Genomic DNA, 18788 nt, shown 5'->3' with positions numbered 1-18788 from the left:
TTTTTTTCATATAGCAAAGCTATATAAATCAGGAATTAGAGCTGAGAAGAGGCTAGGGCATTTCAAACAATAGAATGAATTAAGATCAAGCTAAAGGATGAATGGTTGGAAGTAGAAAGTGATGACATGATAGCTATCTTCAGAGATTTGAAGGGTTGTAATTTGATAGCAGTCTTATTTTGGGTTGTTTTTTTTTTTTTATCCTGGGAGCAAAATTAGGAACAAAGAATAGATGGATGGATGAAAAAGCATTTAACAAACTATATGTCAGGCACTGTGCCAAATGCCAGGGATACAAATACAAAAAACAAAGATGGCACCAGTCCTTTAAAGAGCTTCCATTCTAGAAGGGGAGAAGCTGTACACACACAGTGGAGGGATGGCCAAGGGTGTTTACAGGGATGGTGAGTGGTGACCCAAAGGGAGGGGCTTGACACACTCCTTCCCCGGGCAGTGGCAGAGTAGATTAGATCATGGTTCCAGAATCGTGGTGGTAGGGAGATGTGAGGGCCAGGTCAGTGGAATAAAGTAGAGAGAATCAGATTTCAGGTTGCAAGTAAGGAAAATCTTTATGCCCAGGAGAGTGAGCCAAAGATGTTTGGGGCTGCCTTGGAGGGAGTGGGCTTCCTGTCAATGGAGCCCACTAAGGATGACGGGACAAGTTACTCATTGACAATCCTGCTGTTGGCACAAATATTTGCGCTAGTTGTGAGGTCATGGGTAAAACTGCTTTCTAAAAATATGCTTTTAATTAAGACATTTCTAGGTAAACTGTTTGGGCAGGAGGGCTTGCCCTAAACACATGAAAGCAGTTTTTTCATCAGCCTCCCAGAGTCAGGATGTTAAACAACACAACCATTTGCCTCTTGCTCCCCCATTCCCAACCATCCCCTACATGGGTAGTCTACCCCAGAATGTAAACTCCTCCAGGGCAGGGACCATCTCTTTTTCTATTTGTATCCCAGCACTTGGCACATAGTAGGCGCTTATTTTTGCTTCTAATTCACTTGCTAAGTAATATGACTGTGAGCTCCCTGAATGTTAGGACCATGGATTGCACTTCATAGATTCTGAGATTTGGAAATGGAGGGGAAATCCAACACCATCAAACCCAATCCCTCCTTTTAAAATTTAAAAAAAAATTTTTTTAGGTTGAAAGCATTTTTTATTTTTTAAATATATAATTTGTTTATTTTTGAGTTTTAAACATTCACTTCCATAAGTATTTGAATTCAAAATTTTCTTCCCATCTTTCTCCACACCCCACCCCAGGACAGCATGCACCCCATCCACCCCTTCCTCCAGTCTGTCCTCCCTTCTTTTACTCCCCCCTTCTCCCATCCTCCTCCCCTCTATTTTCTTGTAGGGCAAAATAGATTTCTATACCCCCTTGCCTGTACATTTTATTTCCCGGTTGCATGCAAAAATGATTTTTAACATTATTAAAGCTTTAATTTCTATATTCTCTCCTTTCCTCTCTCCCCACCCACTCTCATTGAGAAAGCCAACAATTTGATACAGGTCATATATGTGCAGCCATGCAAAACATTTCCATGACAGTTATGTTGTAAAAGACTAACCACATCTCCCTCTGTCCTATCCTGCCCTCCATTTATTCCATTCTCTCCCTTGACCTGTCCTCCCACAATAGTGTTTGCTTCTGATTATCCCTTTCCCCAATTTGCTGTCCCTTCTGTTATCTTCCCTCTCCTATCCCCTTTCTCCTGCCTTCCTGCAGACCAACCTCTCCATTTTATAGATGAGGAAACTGAGACCAAAAGAGATTAAGCGATTAAAGGTCTGAGGCAAGATTTAAATCCAGGTCTGCCTGACTCAAAAGTTCAGAACTCTAACCACTATACCATTTTCCCATTTCTAATATGCATTAAAATTTACAAATCTCTTGCTTCACAGTCACTCTCTGAGGTAATTTTTTTCAAATCAACATACGTTATATGCCAACTATATGCCAGGCACTATGCTAAATGCTGGGTATACAAAGAAACGAAAGTCATCCTCATTTTCTTGAGAAGGAAACTAGCTCTGATATTAAGCCAGGATCACCAGGGTTGGTAAGTATCAGAACTCAGGTCTTCTATGGGACAACTCCAAGGCCAGTGGTCCTCCCACTACCCCAGGGCTGTCTTATTTAACCTTCAAGGGTCCAAAGGAAGGTAACTGTAATGAAGAGGGAGGGCCCTAGTTCTGCTCAGCCCCTGAGAGTACAGTGGGGAGCCAGGAGTGAAAAGGTAGGGAAAGACAGATGGTCGCTGGATGTTAGTTATTAGAGGTAGACAGGAGAGCAAGGGGTGCCCCTCTCTCCAAGTCATCAAGTGGAGCCTGATGGACCACTTGCTGGGGATGGTGTTGAGGGGATTCTGGGGTGGACTCAGAGGCCCCTTCCAAGCTCTGACCTTCTATGGAGCACCCAGCAGAGTATGACACAAAGCCGTCTTTAATAAGTGGTGAATAGTTTGGCCAGTTTCATGAAAATGAACAGAGGAGGGAAGAATTTTGCATTTAGAATTGGCAGGGACATTTTTCAGATGAAGAAGCAGACTGGAAAGTGGGAATTGAACAGCCAGGGATTACATAGGGAGTAGAAAGTAGTAGAGCCAAGATTTGGACAGTTTCTCTTTCTAGCACACCATGCAAACTTCTCTTGATATAACTGGGGACAAAGGTTCTCCTCGATATCCTCCCCCTGCCCCACATCAGTCTGGAAATTGGGCTGCTCCAGCAAACAGATCTGTTGTTTTATTTTTTAAGTTGCATCATCTGTCTATGACTTTGTACCAAAGACCAAAGGAGAAACATTTGAAAAGAAAACCACTCTGTGTGTAGGCTTAATTTATTGTCATTTAAAAGTCTGTTACATTAATGGGGAAACAAAGGAAAAACAAAGCATTCAGTTAGATCAGGATAGCCTATGCAAAAATCAGTAGGTGAACACGACATCCACTGACCACACAGGGTTCTCCCTTTGGAACCCTACTTAGCATGAGCTTGGGCATTAGAAGTACCCCAGGGCCACCCCCACTCTACCAGAAGGAGGAACTAATACTAGAACAGGGAAGCAGCAGTGTGCAAGAGGAACCAGAACCCCTTGTAGGGAGGGGCAGGGCAGAACATGAAAAATACAGCCATCTCCCACTGGCCCCACCCTGGGGCACTTGGACAAAGTGGCTTGCAATTATCTTGATTTTTACTCCACCAGTAGACCCTTCCACCAACTAGAAGAATGTAAGGTCCTTAAGGGAAGGGACTCATACATTTTGCTTCCCCTGTGGTGACAGATACTTAACATTGGCTGAGTTGAACAGAATTTCTCCTCCATCTTGCTTGGCACAGAGGTGACCTGGAGCTCTGGCATGGAGCTCAGGTCAAGTACAGACCTATTGACAGAATCTGTCTTGGTCACCTAAGGACCAGGTGACCAGCTACAGCAACTCAGAGAAGAATTGTATGTTTTAAATTTAAAAATAAAGATGTATTTTCTGCCTTAAACATGGACCCTTCCTAGTGCTCTCTCCTTGGCTGCTCTTCACCTTGGAGAAAGATCTGATGCAATCCTTGCACCCTTGGGTGGTCATGACCTCCTGGAGACCCCTTACTGGAGATGGGGAGGAAATCTGCACTTAAGGAAAAGGCTCTGCCCCATGGCAAGGAAAGGAATGGATAGAATCCTGAGGAGAAATCTCATGTTGGGGGAAAACCTTTAGGATTAGGAGGGGGCAAATTTGAGAGGGCAGAGGTCATCCCAGTATCCCTCATCTGCCTACATTCTATATCCATGGTCAGTCCTGTTCAGTTTTCCCAACCAAGACTTCAGTCACAATCCCCATCCCCCTTTATCTTCTAGGGAAACCAGGCCTAGGAAAATAGAGACAAGGTCTCAGGCCAATACCTTCCCCATCTCCTCAACTCTTCACTTTGGGCAGGTCATCAACATATGTGTTAGTACAAGAGAGAAGAGAGTGAGCCTAGGGCCCATGGCTGAGCCATCAGTCTGTCAGGCTTTGGACCCAAGTCCTTAAGGACCACCTAAGCTGACTGCTGACCCACTGGATGTAAGCACCCTGCAGGGGACGGGAAACCACTGATGGGGCTCAGAGGGATCAACTGGCCACAGAGATTCTGTCTTCTCTCCCCAATCTCTTTGGCTCAGCGCTTTCCCCTCTGGTCTGTTTCTGATGGAAAGGCTCAGCTCTCCTGTTATTCAGGACTAAGGGCTTCTTGGGGCACGGCTAAGTGGGTCTATACTCAGGAGCTGGCGTGACTGAAAAGAAAGACAGAAAACATTGTCCCAAATCCATTTTTGAAAAGTTCCATTTGATATATATATATATATCAAGACCCTGCAGACCCTCAGTCAGCAGAAAGGGGCCATCTCTAGTCCATAGACTGGAAGTTCTCCTAACCCCCCACAAGCCCTCCTACTGTGCCAAGGCCCCAGATCTCTCCCCTTCAGCCAGGCCCCTCTCTGGACCCCTTCACAGGATATACTCCTTCCCATTGTCCCTTCCACTTTCCACGTGCCTAAACCTTAACCATCCTATAAGGCCACACCTTCTCCACAAAGCCTGTGTTCCCTGACTCCTCCAGCCCTCAGGGATTCTCCCCCCCCCCACTTCCTCTCTTCTGACTATCAATGGAATCCCAATTCCAAACTCAGGCTTGTGTTCTCTGCAGCTGTTGTCTCCACCACTCACCAGGGTGCATGTGGACAGTCTGGCAGCGCTGAGGCCCAGCATGGCTTTGGTAGATAGGTGTCACACACACATGGTTGCTGGTGCCAGCAGCCAGGCCTGTGAGGATGACGCTGTGGGTCTGTGGTGCCACGCTGAGAAGGGACGGAGGCCCCACCTGCCGCCGGCACCGTACCTGGTAGCCCTGGACATCGCCCTCTGCTGAGTCCCATGAGGCCTTCACAGTGCTAGGGCCCAAGCTCTGAAAGTAGAGGCGCCCAATCTTGGAGGCCACTGGCCTCAGGGCAGAGAAAGGGCTGACGTCAGCAGAATCCTAAGGGATGGAGAGCCTGGCATAGAAGGGACAGGGACACTAAGGGGTGTCCCATGAGTACAGGAGGGACTTTTAAGGTCATCCCATCTGACACCTTCATTTTAAACATCAGAAAACTAAGGCACAGAGAGATTATGACCAGCTCTGAGTCCCAGTTCCACAAAATGTCTGAGGCAGGCTTGAAGGAAAGTCTTCCTGATGCTAATTTTGACCCACTGGGTGATGATGGCCCTTCATTAAGCACTCATTACATGTAAAATGCTGTATTGGAAGGACAAAACTTAGAGAAGATGGGCTGAAATGTAGCCTCCAAAGATCCCATTCTCACCCCCAACTTTCCAAGACATGCAGATCACCTGAGTCAGGAGAAACCTGAGAGGTCATCAAACCCAACCTTTATCAATATGAGGAATCCACTCTGCATCTACAAGTTCTGCTCAAATACCTCTAGTGACAGGGAGCTCACTATCTCCTGATACATTCTTTCCAGCCTCTCTAACCCAGCTCCCAGACTGGATCACATTAATGACACAGTCTCACTTAGGCTAAAATCAGTGGGAGGAGAATAGGGACAGGGAGCAGGCACAGAAGGAGCTCTGAGACTAGGACTTTCTACCAAGGAAATTTCAGAAAGGGCAGCAGGAAGGGAGAACCAAAGAATGATCTCCATCACCTCCTAGAGCCAAGGACTATAGAGCGATATCAGAAAGGAGGAATGTTTCCCAGGGAAATCATCCTGAACACATTACCTGCCCACCTGAAAGTTTCCCAAACTATGAGTTGGTGAAACAATATGGTTGCCTAAGGGACTGTGTAGGGGGAGTTCCCTCCTTTCCTCACCTTCCCCTTCCCTGAGATGGTAAGGAATTTGATATATGATCTCCTGTTTTTTAAGAGGGGCTGGCCTCTTGTCACAGAATCTTAATATTCTAAGAATTTCCCCTCTCAACTCATGGAATTGATGAGTTTTCTTTGACTCTGAGTTGGGGGTGGGCATTAAGATGGATTAGCTCCTCCTCCCATCCAAGGCAGGAATGCCTGCTCAGAGAAATAGTCCATAATAAAATTATTATAAATAATTATATATGTAACATATAATTATTATAAATTATAAGCATATAATTATGTAAATAAATAATTATAAATCTAGTAGCCATTAATAAAAATTAATAAACTAACAATAAAAGCTCGGTTTCTGGCTCTCTAGACTTCACCCCAGCTGTCTTCTCATCCTGGAATATCCCTCCACTCCTAGAGCCCCTGGTCCCATTGGTGAACTCCTTCGGGGGGTTCTATTTGGGGGAGAAGCCCCCACCAACAGGCCTTTTCCCACCTGCTACTCTGCCCCAGCCTGCATGCTGCCTTCTCAGCTTGGGCTATCCCTTCCTCCACCCCTTCCATTTCTGCTCCCTTCCCCCTCATTAGAATGTACTTCTAGAGGGCAGGGACTGTCTCTGTCTTTGCCCTGCATTCAACACAGGGCTGGGTGCAGTGTATGTCCTTAGTAAATGCTTGCTGCCTTGCCTTTTCCCATTTTGCAGATGGGAAAATTGAGGCCCAGAGAGGTTAAGTGACTTGCCTGGCATTACACATCTAGTGTCTGAGTTTGGATTTGAATTCAGATCATACTGATCTTCAGTCTGGTGTCCTCTCTCCAAAGATGGATTCAAAGCCCTCTCCCAAGCTTTGTGTCCTTGGACAAGTCATTTCTATCGGAGTCTTAGTTTCCTCCTCCTGACATTTTATAAGCTATGATTTTGAGCGTTGGTTAAAGACTCAGACTCAAGTCTCGTGCCTCCTGACCAGTTCTCTCTACTCTCTTATGCTGTCTCTGGCACAGAACACCTTCAGACCTGTGATTCCATCCTTTTTGGAATGGGTGAGGAATTCCTAGAGTCTTAGAGAATTGGGGCCCTGAGAGGTCAAGTGGGTAGTCTAACCACACACAGCCAGGATGGTACTGGGGCAGGATTTGAACCCAGGCCTTCCCATCCCCAAGGCCAGACTTTTCTCCATTGTCACCTTAAGGGGGCACTGGATAGATGTTTGTGGCCAGCCCTGCCTTGTAGGTCTGCTCCCAGCCCCTGGACACTTGTCCACCTTGGTCTGTGGGAGGATGCCCCACTGACCCATCCTCTGCTAGACCCTCCTCACCTTCTTGTGTGCAAGCCTTAGCTGACAAGGCTTTCTCTCGGCCAGACTGATAGATGGCAACCACGGTGACCAGGTAGGTGGTGTTGGGCGACAGATTGTCCAGCGTGGTGCTGTTCTCCGTGGCAGGCACCTCGAGGAGCCGGGCCTCACCCCCAGGCAGGGGTCCATACAGGACCTCGTACCGGAGCACACCCACAGGTGTCGGGGCCCAGCTCACGTGAAAGCCGTGAGACTTTGAGTGGGAAATGAGGATCCGGGCTGGGCTGACCTCCTCTGCAGGGCACAAGAAATGTGTGTGTGTGGGGGGGGCCATAGCCTGAAGTCTCATACCCTCCCTTTCCCAATTTGGGATTCCTTTCCAGGCCTCCCTTCATTCTATCTGAGGGAAGAATTCCTTTCCTTGTCTCCTAATTCTTCTGCTCTGGGGGGTCTCCACACTGCCCTCTCTACTCTTCCTTGGGTAGGGGTGTTCTCTCTGCCTCACCAGATCCCTTCTTCTTTCTACATCCTCTGGAATGGGGACATCCACTTCTATGACCCCCCAGCTCTCCTTCTTCCTCCCGTAATTCTCCCCAGGAGTCTCACCTTCCAGAGTAGTGACTTGGGTAGTCTGTGGGGCCAGGTAGTGAAGGTTGGACTCAGGCACCAAGACCACCTTGTAGGTGGTACTGGGTTTCAGGCCATCCCAGAGCCAACTGGTCTCGTTTGCAAGCAAGTGACGACTCTGCTTGGCGTGGGGGTCAGCACTGGGCGTCACCTCCAACAGGTAGTAGCCAGAGTCACCGGACAGCAGCGGTGGCCACACCAGGCGGAAGCTATGGGATGTGACCTCAGTGGCGTGAAGCCCCTGGGGCCGCATGGCCTCTGGTCATGCAAAAGAGGAGAGACAAGAGAGATATGAGGGGTGAGGCATACCCACATGGGCTAGTTTCTTTTTCTGACTGTAACCACTCCTCCCTACCCCCTCCTACCTCCCAAACCCCCTTGTTTCCTCTGCTCTAAGCCCCCGTGTCTTCTCTTTCCCCCTCCTCACCCCCATTAGGAAGCTCAGTAACTAAACACTTCATCGTTTTCATCTCCTATCCCATGATGACCCTGGGGGGAAGGGCCCACAAATTGGATTTGGCTCATTCAGATGTACACCAGCATCTACAGAAGGCATTTATACAGTTTGCAAAGCCTGAGAGCTTTTGTTTCTTTAGTTTTTAGTGGGCAGGAGGCAGTTTTATCTCACCCTTCCCTCCCTTCCCTGTCTAGTTCACTCAATACAGGCTTGGAGATCCCTCTTCCTGGTAAGGCTCAAGCCCTGAGGTCTGAGTACATATGACTCTGGAGCCAAATTCTCCTCCTGAGGGCTGTTTCTTCATCTGTACCATGGAGGTGGTGATAAGGATGCTGCTAGAACCAGCCCTCACCTTACCCCTCCAAACCTGAAGCCTGGAGGGGGGCTGGTTTAACCCTTACATGTTACAGGGGAGGAAATTGACCCCTAAGAAGTTAACTGCTAGGCCCAAGGTCCCAAGGGTACTAAGCACCAGAGATGGGACCTGAACCCAGGTCCTGTGACTTTGGAGCCCGTGTTCTTTCCACCTTACCATGATGCCTCCCCAGTGAGCTGAGCTAGATTGGACCTCTGACTCATCCTAGCTCTGTCCTGGCAACCGTCCTACTGCTTAGTCTGGCTGGGCCCCAAGAATCTCAGGCTGGGGCCCTTGGGCTCTCTCCCAGAGAATGGGCAAAGGATTCAGGCAGGACTTGGTAGCCTGGAGTTGGGACATATTCCTCCTCCCTCCCCTAGGGAATGAGAGATTCAGGTTCCCAGCTCCCCTCAGCCCTGACTTGAGTTTTACATGTGGGCAGTGGGGAACTATGGAAGGTTGGGGCAGAAGATGGACAAACTCAGAGTCTTTGGTATATAAGGAAAATGAGTCCTACAGGATAGCTTGAAGGATCAGTTAGAGCTGATGCAATAGTTCAGAGGAGAGGCATGGGCCAGAGGGAGCCTGTGCCATGGCCCCACCCCAAGGCCCCACCACCTTGCAGACAGAGGCTTTGACTACCACCTCCTGAAACAGGAGAAGGAACTCCTTGTCCTCAGCTGTGCCACCCCACTTCTCCTGCTCCCACTGTGAGATCCTCCCTGACATGCATTCTTAAGGAGCAGCCCTCTCTGGCCTCTCCAGTCTCCAGCACATGACCCACCTCCTTTCCCCACTGCACGGAGGCCAATGATTAACCCAGAGAGAGGACATAAGAATCCTCTGGTTTCTGGCATGTTTCTGCAGCCACAGCTGGCCTGGGCTGGCTCAAAGAATGCCAGGGCCCCAGCCCACCTGCTGGGCAGCTCCCCTCCCCAGCCCCAGCCCCTCCTTTGGGGTGGGGGGGAGGGGGGAGAAGAAGGTACAGATGCCAACTCACTAGTGCTTGCCCTCATTACTCCTCTCCTGAGCTATTGCATCAGCCCTAATCGCTCCTCCAAACCACCTCACAAGAATAATCTTCCTCATCTCCAAAGACTCAGAGCATGGCAATCCCCACCCCTAAACCTTCTATAGCTCCCCACTGCCGAAATAATAAAACCCAGGGTCCTCCCATGAAGTCCCAAGGCCTATTCCATCTCCCTACCCAGAGACCCTACTGTGAGTGGTTAATTTCAGTCAGATCCCCTTGTTATGACCCACACCCTCCCACTCCTCGCCTCTGGCCCTTGCTGGCTCTGGACAGCTTTCATTTCCCTTCTCTCCTGATCCTTCAAGGTCCAATTCAATGTTGTTCACCTCTTCCATGAAGGTCACCCTGCCCACCCCAAGACACTCCTCTCATGTCTCCCTCCTCTGAGCTCAGAGGGGAATCAAAAGTGAGTCTCGTATCTCCAATCAAACTAAGTTCCCAAGAGCAGTGACTCAGTCTGATATGTCTCCCTTCTCCTTCCCATACACCTATGTCCAGGAAAGTCTAGCATTCAGTCTGTTTGCTCATCTGTCAAATGAGGAAGCTAAGTTGATGGGCCCTTTCATCTCCGAAATGATGAACTTAGAGCACTACAATCCTATGACTTAATGACTTCTGTGATTCCTTCTAGTTCTAAAGCCTTTCTCTCTGCCAGAACCCTGATTCTCAAATGGAACAACCCATGTAAAGTGCTTTTGAGATCTTCAAGTTAAGCACTACATAAAAAGAATCATTCTTCTGGAAAATCTCCCTTCCAGGGTACATCTGGTCATAGTGCTCCTGAGCTCAACCACCTTCGATGGCTCTCTCTTGCCTGTTGAGCAAAGTTCCAGCTCCTAAAGACCCTGCCTAAGGGTTCACCTCCTTTCACATCACTGCCTTCATACTCTATGCCTCAGTCCAGCTGGCTTAGCAGCCCTCCCTCCCCTCCAGACGTGCCCTGATTCTTTTGTAGCTGTACCTGCACACTCCGGTCCCCAAGCTCGGAATGCCCTGCCTCCCTCTGTTACCCTGCTGGATTTCTACCCTTCCTCTAAAGCCCAAAATGAAGAGTACCTCCCTCAGGAAGCCTTCCTTGATTTCCCGTCAGAAACAACCTTGCTCTAAGGGTGCCTCATTCATTGCTTTGTCTAAAGCAATAATCATGAAAGTGATGTCTGCTACCACTGCCTTTGCTGTGAGCCCTCTGAGGGTAGGGACTGTAATCTTATCTAAATGTCCTGTTCTCCTGAAAAAATATACCACACACACACACACACACACACACACACACACACACACACCCATATACACACACACAAGCACATACATGCTCGCGGGAGCATACCCCCCTCCCTCAACACTGTGCTCCACCCCTACTTCCAAGGCTTGTGATCTCATCATTGGGGCCCTCCCTTTGCTAATCCAGATGATGAAGGATCCACTCCAGCCCACTAGGTAAAATCACCTAAAATTGCTGTGATTCCCCAGATTTTTCAACCAGCGACCAGCCTGCTGCCGAGGGTTTATCACAAGTGCCTACGACCCTCCAGGCATGTCACTGGACACTAGAAATACAAATCCAAAACTAAAACAGTCCCTGCCTGCAAAAATTTTGTATTCTCTCAGGGAGCAACACTCACACAGGTTAGTACGTATAAAGTCAATACAAGGTGATGGGGGAGGGCCACTACCAGCTGGGTGGGATCAGGAAAGGTCTCATGGAGGAGAAAGGGTACATGAGCTAAGTTTTGAAGGAAATCAAGTATTCTAAGATGCAGAGGTAAGGAGCAAGTACATGCCTGGCAAAAGGGACAGCCTGTGCAAAGGCATGGAGATGGGAGATGATACATGGCATTCCATTTTTTTTTTTTTGGTTGGACAGTAAGTAGAGTATATGAAGGGGATTAATGTATGATAAGGCTTTGTAAAGGTAGGTTGGGACCAGTTAGTGAAAGACCTTTGTTGTTTATTTTGTTATCGTGTGTGTCATTTGTTTTCAAAGAAGACCATGATATCAGAGAGATGATGACATGACCTGCACTTGACTTTGTTTTGAAAGAAGTTTGTTATTTGGTCCTAGAGGAAATAGGGAACCACTGGAGTTTATGAAGGCGGGGGAGTGACATGATTAAACCTGAGACTTCAGAATGACACTTTAGTGGCTGGGAGGAGAAGGGAGAGATGTGTGGCAGAGAGATGACCAGGTTGTTACTATAACAGGTAAAAGGTGAACTAGGGTGATGATAATGTTGGGGAGGGGACAAGGGGAAAAGAGAATAGGGAGGAAGGAACAACAAGGGATTCGCTACCAGGGATGAAGGAAAGGGGAGAGTCAAGGATGATGGGATCACTGACTGCACCATTATCCCTGGCCTTATGCCTGACACCTCCTCAGCATAAAGGACCCCTGTGGCCCCATAATGAGGCATAGGAGGGCAGGATGCTAATGGCTTCCTGATGGGTGACCCTGCTGCCCCTCGCTCACCTCTTCAATCCTTCCTCCAAACATCTGCCAAAGTAATCTTCAGAAAGTAGAACAACCATTTTATTCCCCTGCTCCAAAACCTACTGCCTCTAGGATATAATAGAAAGTGGAGCTGAATGTCCTCCTCTGAGTCCAACCTGCCTTGGAAGACTTATTCCATATCACTCTTTTCCATGCATACAACATTCCAGTGGAACTGGCCTACTATATCCCACCTCCGCACCTTTGCTCAGCTATTCCCTATGCCTGAAATTAATTTCCTTCCTCACCTCTGCTTCTTAGAATTTCATCTTCCCTTAATCTACATTTTAGTTGGCACAATTTACTCAAAGTCTGTTCCTTATTCCTCACCCTCCCTGGGAAGAGTGCTGAATTTAGAGTCCAAGGAACAATATTTGTTTGAACTCTCTGGGTCTCAGTTTCCTCATCTGTAAAATGAAGGAATTGACCCAGAAAACTTCTAAAGCTGTCAATCTGTAATCCTGCAATTGATCTCAAATTACCTTGGATTTATTTAGTCATCTCTATACTGTATACTTATCCCACTGCAACCCGAGCAGAAACGAAGCTTCTTGAGAGCAGGGATTGTTCATTTTTGTCTTTCTAGGTACCTTGAAAGTAGTAGGTGGTGGTGCAGTAGATAGAGCATGGGAAAGTCTTGAGTTCAAATCTTGCCTCAGACACTTACTAGCTGTGTGACCCTGAGCAACTCATTTAACCCCGATTGCCTTAATATAAGTAGAAATGAAAATTTAGAAATAAAAAAGTAGTGGGAACTTAAAAAGTGTTTGTATGAATAAAGGAATGATGTTCCCTCAGTCCTTTCAGGAAGTTCTGCCTGAAGTCTAACCTCAGACTCTCACTCTTTCTGCTCATAAGAGGGTTCCCTGGGACTAAGGGCCTACCGAGGATGGAGCCTCGTAGCTCAGGGACGATAATTTGTAAGTCATCCACATCCACAAAGCGCAGGTGCTTCTCAGGGGGTTGGGAGGCGGCAGCAGAGAGGTCTAGGAAGTTGCCTCGGCCAGTGCTGATGATGAAGACGGTCACCCCCAGGTCCTTGAGTGCCTGCATGGGGGCCTGTGCATCATCACTCGAGCCTCCATCGGTCACCCACACCAGCACCTTGCGCACCCCAGGCCGAGCGCCTGCTTTAGTGGTGAACAGCTGCTCCTTGGCCAGGGCCAGGGCCAGCCCAGTGTTGGTGTCCCCCATCAGCTGCTTGGCGGCCCGGATGGCCTCCTGGGCAGCAGCCCCTGAGCGATGCTGGTCAAAGGGGAATTCGACTGCAGGCTTACTGCCCACATGCACCATGCTGGTTTGTACAGCCCCTGAGTCCAAGGGCAGCAGCTGGACCAACTGCCCCACAAACTCCTTCACCCGAGAGAATTCGTAGTAGGAGACACTAGATGAGCTGTCCAGCAAAAAGAGGAGGTCACCCTGAGCAGCTTGGGTATGCGTGGCAGGGCCTGACGGAAAAAGGGGGGCAGAGAAGGGGTCAGTAACAGAATAACAAAAACTCATAGTTAGCATGTATATGTTTGCAGCTTAAGTTTGCAAAGCTTTATACACACAGGTTATCTCATTTGATCCTTACAACAACCTTGGGAAGTAGGGTTAGAGGGGAGACAAAGACAGAGGGAGGGAAGAAGACAGGAGAGAGAGGGAAAGAGGGAGAGAGGAGAGGAAGAAAGAGGAGAGGGAAAGAGAGAGGGAAGTAGAGAAAGAGGAGGAGAGAGAGGGAGGAGGAGATGGGGAGAGAGAGAGGAAGAGGGAGAGAGGAGAGGAAGAGAGAGGAGGAGAGAGGGAGGAAGAGAGGTAAAGAGGAGGGGAGAGAGAGGGGAAGAGGGAGATAGGAGACGAACAGAGGAGAGAGGGAAAGAAGAGAAGGGGAGAGGGAAAGAGACCTGGAAGAAGAGAGAAAGGAAGGAGGAAAGGGAGGAGATAGGGAAAGGAGAGAAAAGAGGAAGGGAGAGAAAGATAGGGGGAGGGGGAAGAGAGAAGGCATAAAGGGAGAGAGGGGGGAGAGAAGGAGAGAATGGGAAGGAGAGGGGAAATAGAAGGGGAGTGGGGGAAGAGAAGTTGGAAGAGGAAAAGGAACAGGAGAAAGAAGACATGTGAGGGGGAGTGAAGGGAGAGAGGGAGCACTTGAGAAAGGAAGGAGGAAGGGAATGGGAGAGAGGAGAAAGAAAAAGAGAGGTGGGGGTGAAAAGAAAGAAGGAGTAGGGGAAGAGGGGAGATGGAGAGAGAGGGTATGAGAGAGAATAGTGGGGAGAAAGAAGCTGAAGAGGAAATGATGAAATGGAGGAGGTGGGAGAAGGGGAAGCTGAGGCCCTCCCAGGTGACAGACAGACAGTCTGCTGAGGTCTTTCTAGGGCTACATGGCCCTGGTGTCCTTGGGTAACTGCATTCTGGTGTGGCTCAGGAAGTCTTCGGTTTGACCCATGATGGAGGCTGCCCCAGCCTTGGGGACAGAAAGGTTTGACTGAGATGACCATGTGCCCTTGTGGGCTGCCTGGTGAATACCCCGATACTGTGTCCTTTAGCCCAGTCTCCCCTTTCCTTCCCCGCTCAGTCTCTTCAAAGCCATGGCGTGTGCCCAGCTGGTCTCTGAAGCCCCTCCCAGCTCAGACAGGCCGCCATGCTGGGGCGAGGGGAGGCAGCCACAGGGGCCTTGAACCCCCACAGAACACTAGAGGCCTGTGTTCAGCCAGCTCTACATAGCACAAGTTTGGGGGGGAGCCCCAGTAACCCCTTCCTCCTGCTTAGCTTCATTGACCCCAGGCCTTCCTTCTTCAGTGCAATGGGTCTTGGAAGGACTTCAAAGAAGACACTAGCATCCCCTTAGCACTCTGCTCCACTCCCTTCTGGTGTAGCCTGTGGCCAGGGAAGGCTGCAATTTTTAAAGGGGCCCTTAGCTAGGGCTTGAGCAGGACAAGGTCAGCCTTTCACCTCTCCGGTAGGGCATCCCCCTCTCCACTCCTTTTCTTTCCCCTAAGAAAAGCTGCATTGAAGTAACTGCCGGCTCCCAGGGCCCAGAGGACAATCACTCTTTCTCCTAAAGCTCTAGCCTAGGCTGAGCCCCGAATGCCAGGCAGGCACCGGCAAGAAGGGAACTCCTCACAGGCCAGATCACAGAGAATCAGCTTGACCCAAACCAACCAAGCAAAACGGGGATGGGGGAAGCTTTGAAGAATCAGGCCTAATATCTGAGGGCTCATTCCCATGGAGATAAGGCCAAGACAGGTTCAGAGAACCTAAAAATGTGGGGGAGGGACCCCTAAACTTTGAGAAGAGATATCATTGGCAAATTCTGGAATACCATGCTATCCTTCTGTTTCTGAGGTGAGTAACTCCCAAAAGTGGGTTTGCTTTCCTCCAAATGAACATGTGACCAGAGGGCTGAAATTCAGAACACCTGGGCTTTAATTCAGGCTTTGTTCCAAACTGACTATAGTTTCAGCCTGAGATCTGTTCCTCAATGGGCGTCAATTTCCCACTGCTAAATAGGGAGATGGGGCAACTAGGTGGCACGGTGGATAGGTGGAGCGGAGTCAGGAAGACTCATCTTCCAGAGTTCAAATCTGGCCTCAGACACTAGCTATGTGACCCTAGGCAAGTCACTTAACCCTGTTTGCCTCAGTTTCCTCATCTGTAAAAATGAGCTGGAGAGGGGAAAGGCAAATCACTCCAGGGTCTTTGCCAAGAAAGTCCCAAATGGGGTCACCAAGAGTTGGACATGGCTGAAATGAATGAACAACAAATATGGAGAGCCCTCTGCAACAGCAGGCAGCTCAGCAGAGACAATGACCAAAATGGAATAGGGGGCCTGGGGTCAAATCCTATCTTTGCTACCTGCTACCTGAATGATCTTTGAACCAATCACATCTCTCTGGGCCTCAGTTTCCCCATCTGTAAAATGACAGGATTGTACTACACATGGCTCCAAATCAGTTACCCACACATCCAGAATCCTTCTAGCAGACCCTGCTATTGGGTGTGTGCCCATTCCACAAATGGGAAAAACAAGGCAGAACAGTTTTCTTCTAGGTCCCCCAGACTGTTTCCCTTACCCACCTCCAGAACCACAAGTCTAGCATAGACACACATTCATTCTTGCTACCAGCCTGGGCCCTGGGCCCAGTGGTGCAGGTGGTTCAGGGTGTGGGAGGGGACCCTCCAACCAGCCTTCTCCTCAGCCCCTCCCAGGCTCCGTTCCCTGCCCTGAGGGCCTCTCAGCACCAGGTTGTGAAAAACCAGACTGGAGATAAAAAGAGAGATCTGGAGTTGGAGAGAGAAGCAGAAACAGAGAAACAGAAACAGTCACTTCCAAAAGAGGAGACAAATTGACAAAGTTAGTGCCAAGACAGGTCAGGAAGGAAGGGTTAAGAAAACAGGAGGGAGTTTCCGAGACTAAGAGAAAGAGGAGAAAGCCAGGCAGTTTCTCTGGGAGAGATGACAGGACACCCTCTGTTCGGGTCGGAGGATGGATGACCCAGAGCTAGGCTTCGGAACCCTATTGGTGTATGATTTCCCGTGATTGTCCCTGCCTGAGCCCGAAGGCAGCAGGGAGAGAGGACCTGAAAAGGAGAGCGGAGCCCACAGCTGGCCTGGGGTGAAGGAACATTACATCTGGAAGCCTCTCTCGGGATGGGGGAGAAGGTCTAACCGTTCAATCCCGGGTCGGAGAGGGGCCATTCTGGTGCCAGGAAGACCCAGGTGAATAGACTCCCTATTGACAGCTCGGTGACACTCAATGTACCCCCAGCCCAACATCTTTCAGCCTTGGGGGGTAGGAAGTAACCCGGCTTTGGAAGGAGACTAAGGAAAGAGCACAGGAGAAGGTTTTCCCGTGCCGCGTCCACACCTCCCCATCTACTCTCACTCGGAATGATGCACACCCCAAGCCTTTTATGCCAATCTACCCGCACCCCACCACCCCAGTCTCAGGCTCACATACTCACCTGGCTCAGGTATGCTCTGCCCCAAAGCCAGCCGCAGGCAGAGGAGGCCCAGGGCCGCCCAGACAATCATAACGGCCGCCGCCGCCTGAAGCCTCTACCCCAAATCTCTACGGGCTCGGGACTTGAGCTGGGGACCAGAGGGGCGGGGGCCGCGCATAGCAGGGCCCCCCAGCCCTTGCCCTGCCCTCGCGCGCTGGCGCTGGCGCTGCTGCCGCTGGGGCTGGGGCTGGGTCCTGGGCAGCCCGAGTGCCTGAGCCTCCTCCTCCTGGCCTTGCTGCTCTCCTAGCCCCACTCCTGCCGCCTCCTCGCCTCCTTGGCCCAATCTCCCTGCCAGGAGGTGGCGGTGGGAGGTGGAGGGGGAAGGGGGCGGGGCGGCAGTCACTTTAGGAGACGGGGCTCACGACTCGCCCCTCCTCCCTCCCTCTCCTGTCTCTCCCGGCCCCGCCCAGCAGTGCTTCCCCTGCCCACCCTCCGACAGACCAACGCACAGACACCGACATATCCATCGGATATACCCCGCGGAGCGCGCACTTCACCTCTCTCCGAGGTATGAGTGCGGTTTGGGAGGCACAGCCCCCTCACCCGCCCAAGGGATCTCCTCGTGGATTCCGCCCCCTCCCCACGGGCCCCCTTTGGCTCTGAGAGACTTTGGGCCAGCCAAAAACAGGAGCTCGGAGCGGGAAATACCCTGGAAAAGACTGGCTGCAGGCTCGGCCACCGGACCACGTGCTCTTCTCCTCCCCCTGGGTTGCTAAAATCCTGGGCCCGGCCATTGCCAGTTCTCGCCTGGGCTTGAGCTCCTGCCCCTGCCCTGCAGTTGTCTGGAGAGTGAGGGGCCATGCCGTGGCAGATGTCCATCCATCCATCCATCCATTCATCCCTCCCCTCCGGAAACTAGGGAAGCTTCCCTCTGACCCTCCGCTCTAGGGATTCAGAATTGGAGATTCCCAAGAGAGAAGAGAAATCTTGGGCAGGGCAGAGCTCCCAACAGAGAGGACTGATCCCTGGGGGGAAGATTCTCCAACTCTGGAACCCTTACAAGGCAATGGGGCAAAGGTCCCTGGAGGAGTTGGAACAGCGTTGGAGCCTGTCACTGGGGACTCTCTTACTCTGCTCCCAGGGCTGGAAATAGTTCGTTTCATCTTTTACTTTTTTTAAACCTCACCTTTACTTCACAACATATCCCTTCCCTCTCCACCACTTAGAGAGTCACACCTTGTAACAATTAAAAAAAAAAAGTTTAGCAACACTAGCCAACTAACTGAATCCAACAGTTATATACAGTATTCCAGACTCATAGCTTCCCACCTCTGTAAAGAAGGGCAGGAGATGTATTATTCTAATAGCTCATTTCTATAATAATTTCCATTTCTATGACACTATAGCTCTCTGAGTTGGGCAGTTGTAAGTGTTATTATTCCCATTTTACAGGTGAGGAAGCTGAGGCTTCCATGAAGCAGGATTCTAACCCAGGTCTCCCTACTTCCAATCCAACCTGCTTGTCACTTGATAGCATGGCTACTTATGGTGCTTCCAGTGTCTCTCCTCATCCTGCCTTCCATGGGCATGCTCATGCTGTGAGGGGGCAGCATGTTGGGGAGTTTTCTGGGTGTGGGGGACAGGGCTTACCTTTTATTTTGTATCCCCAGCCATTAACACCTGGCACATAATAAATACTTAATCAATGCTTGTTAATTGATTGGTAGAGGTTCATTACCTGCATTCTACAG

General features: G+C 49.8%; 1 protein-coding gene across 1 annotated transcript; it reads right to left on the bottom strand.

Moving 5' to 3' along the window:
* Positions 1-2833: 2833 nt before the first annotated feature.
* VWA1 (von Willebrand factor A domain containing 1) lies at positions 2834-17426 on the bottom strand. The gene is made up of 6 exons (XM_072608513.1): positions 17059-17426; positions 13000-13563; positions 7762-8040; positions 7177-7449; positions 4713-4982; positions 2834-4279 (listed from the first exon to the last, which is right to left on the bottom strand). Exons 1-6 carry the CDS (start codon positions 17126-17128, stop codon positions 4248-4250), a joined length of 1488 nt encoding a protein of 495 aa, XP_072464614.1. The 5' UTR covers positions 17129-17426; the 3' UTR covers positions 2834-4247.
* Between the last annotated feature and the right edge of the window lie 1362 nt (positions 17427-18788).

The sequence above is a fragment of the Notamacropus eugenii genome, chromosome 5 (genome assembly GCF_028372415.1).
Source record: "Notamacropus eugenii isolate mMacEug1 chromosome 5, mMacEug1.pri_v2, whole genome shotgun sequence".
NCBI lineage: Eukaryota > Metazoa > Chordata > Mammalia > Diprotodontia > Macropodidae > Notamacropus > Notamacropus eugenii.
The sequence above is the reverse complement of the archived record's forward strand: the minus strand, read 5'-3'. Positions and strand labels throughout refer to the sequence as shown.

Excerpts from the sequence above, each read along its gene's own strand:
- VWA1 (XM_072608513.1), bottom strand. The coding sequence starts at position 17,128 with ATGATTGTCTGGGCGGCCCTGGGCCTCCTCTGCCTGCGGCTGGCTTTG. Across the intron at positions 7,450-7,761 it reads CCAAGTCACTACTCTGGAAG|AGGAGGTCAGCCCAGCCCGG; the intron begins GTGAGACTCCTG and ends TGTGCCCTGCAG. Across the intron at positions 4,280-4,712 it reads GACTGTCCACATGCACCCTG|TCACGCCAGCTCCTGAGTAT; the intron begins GTGAGTGGTGGA and ends CTTTCTTTTCAG.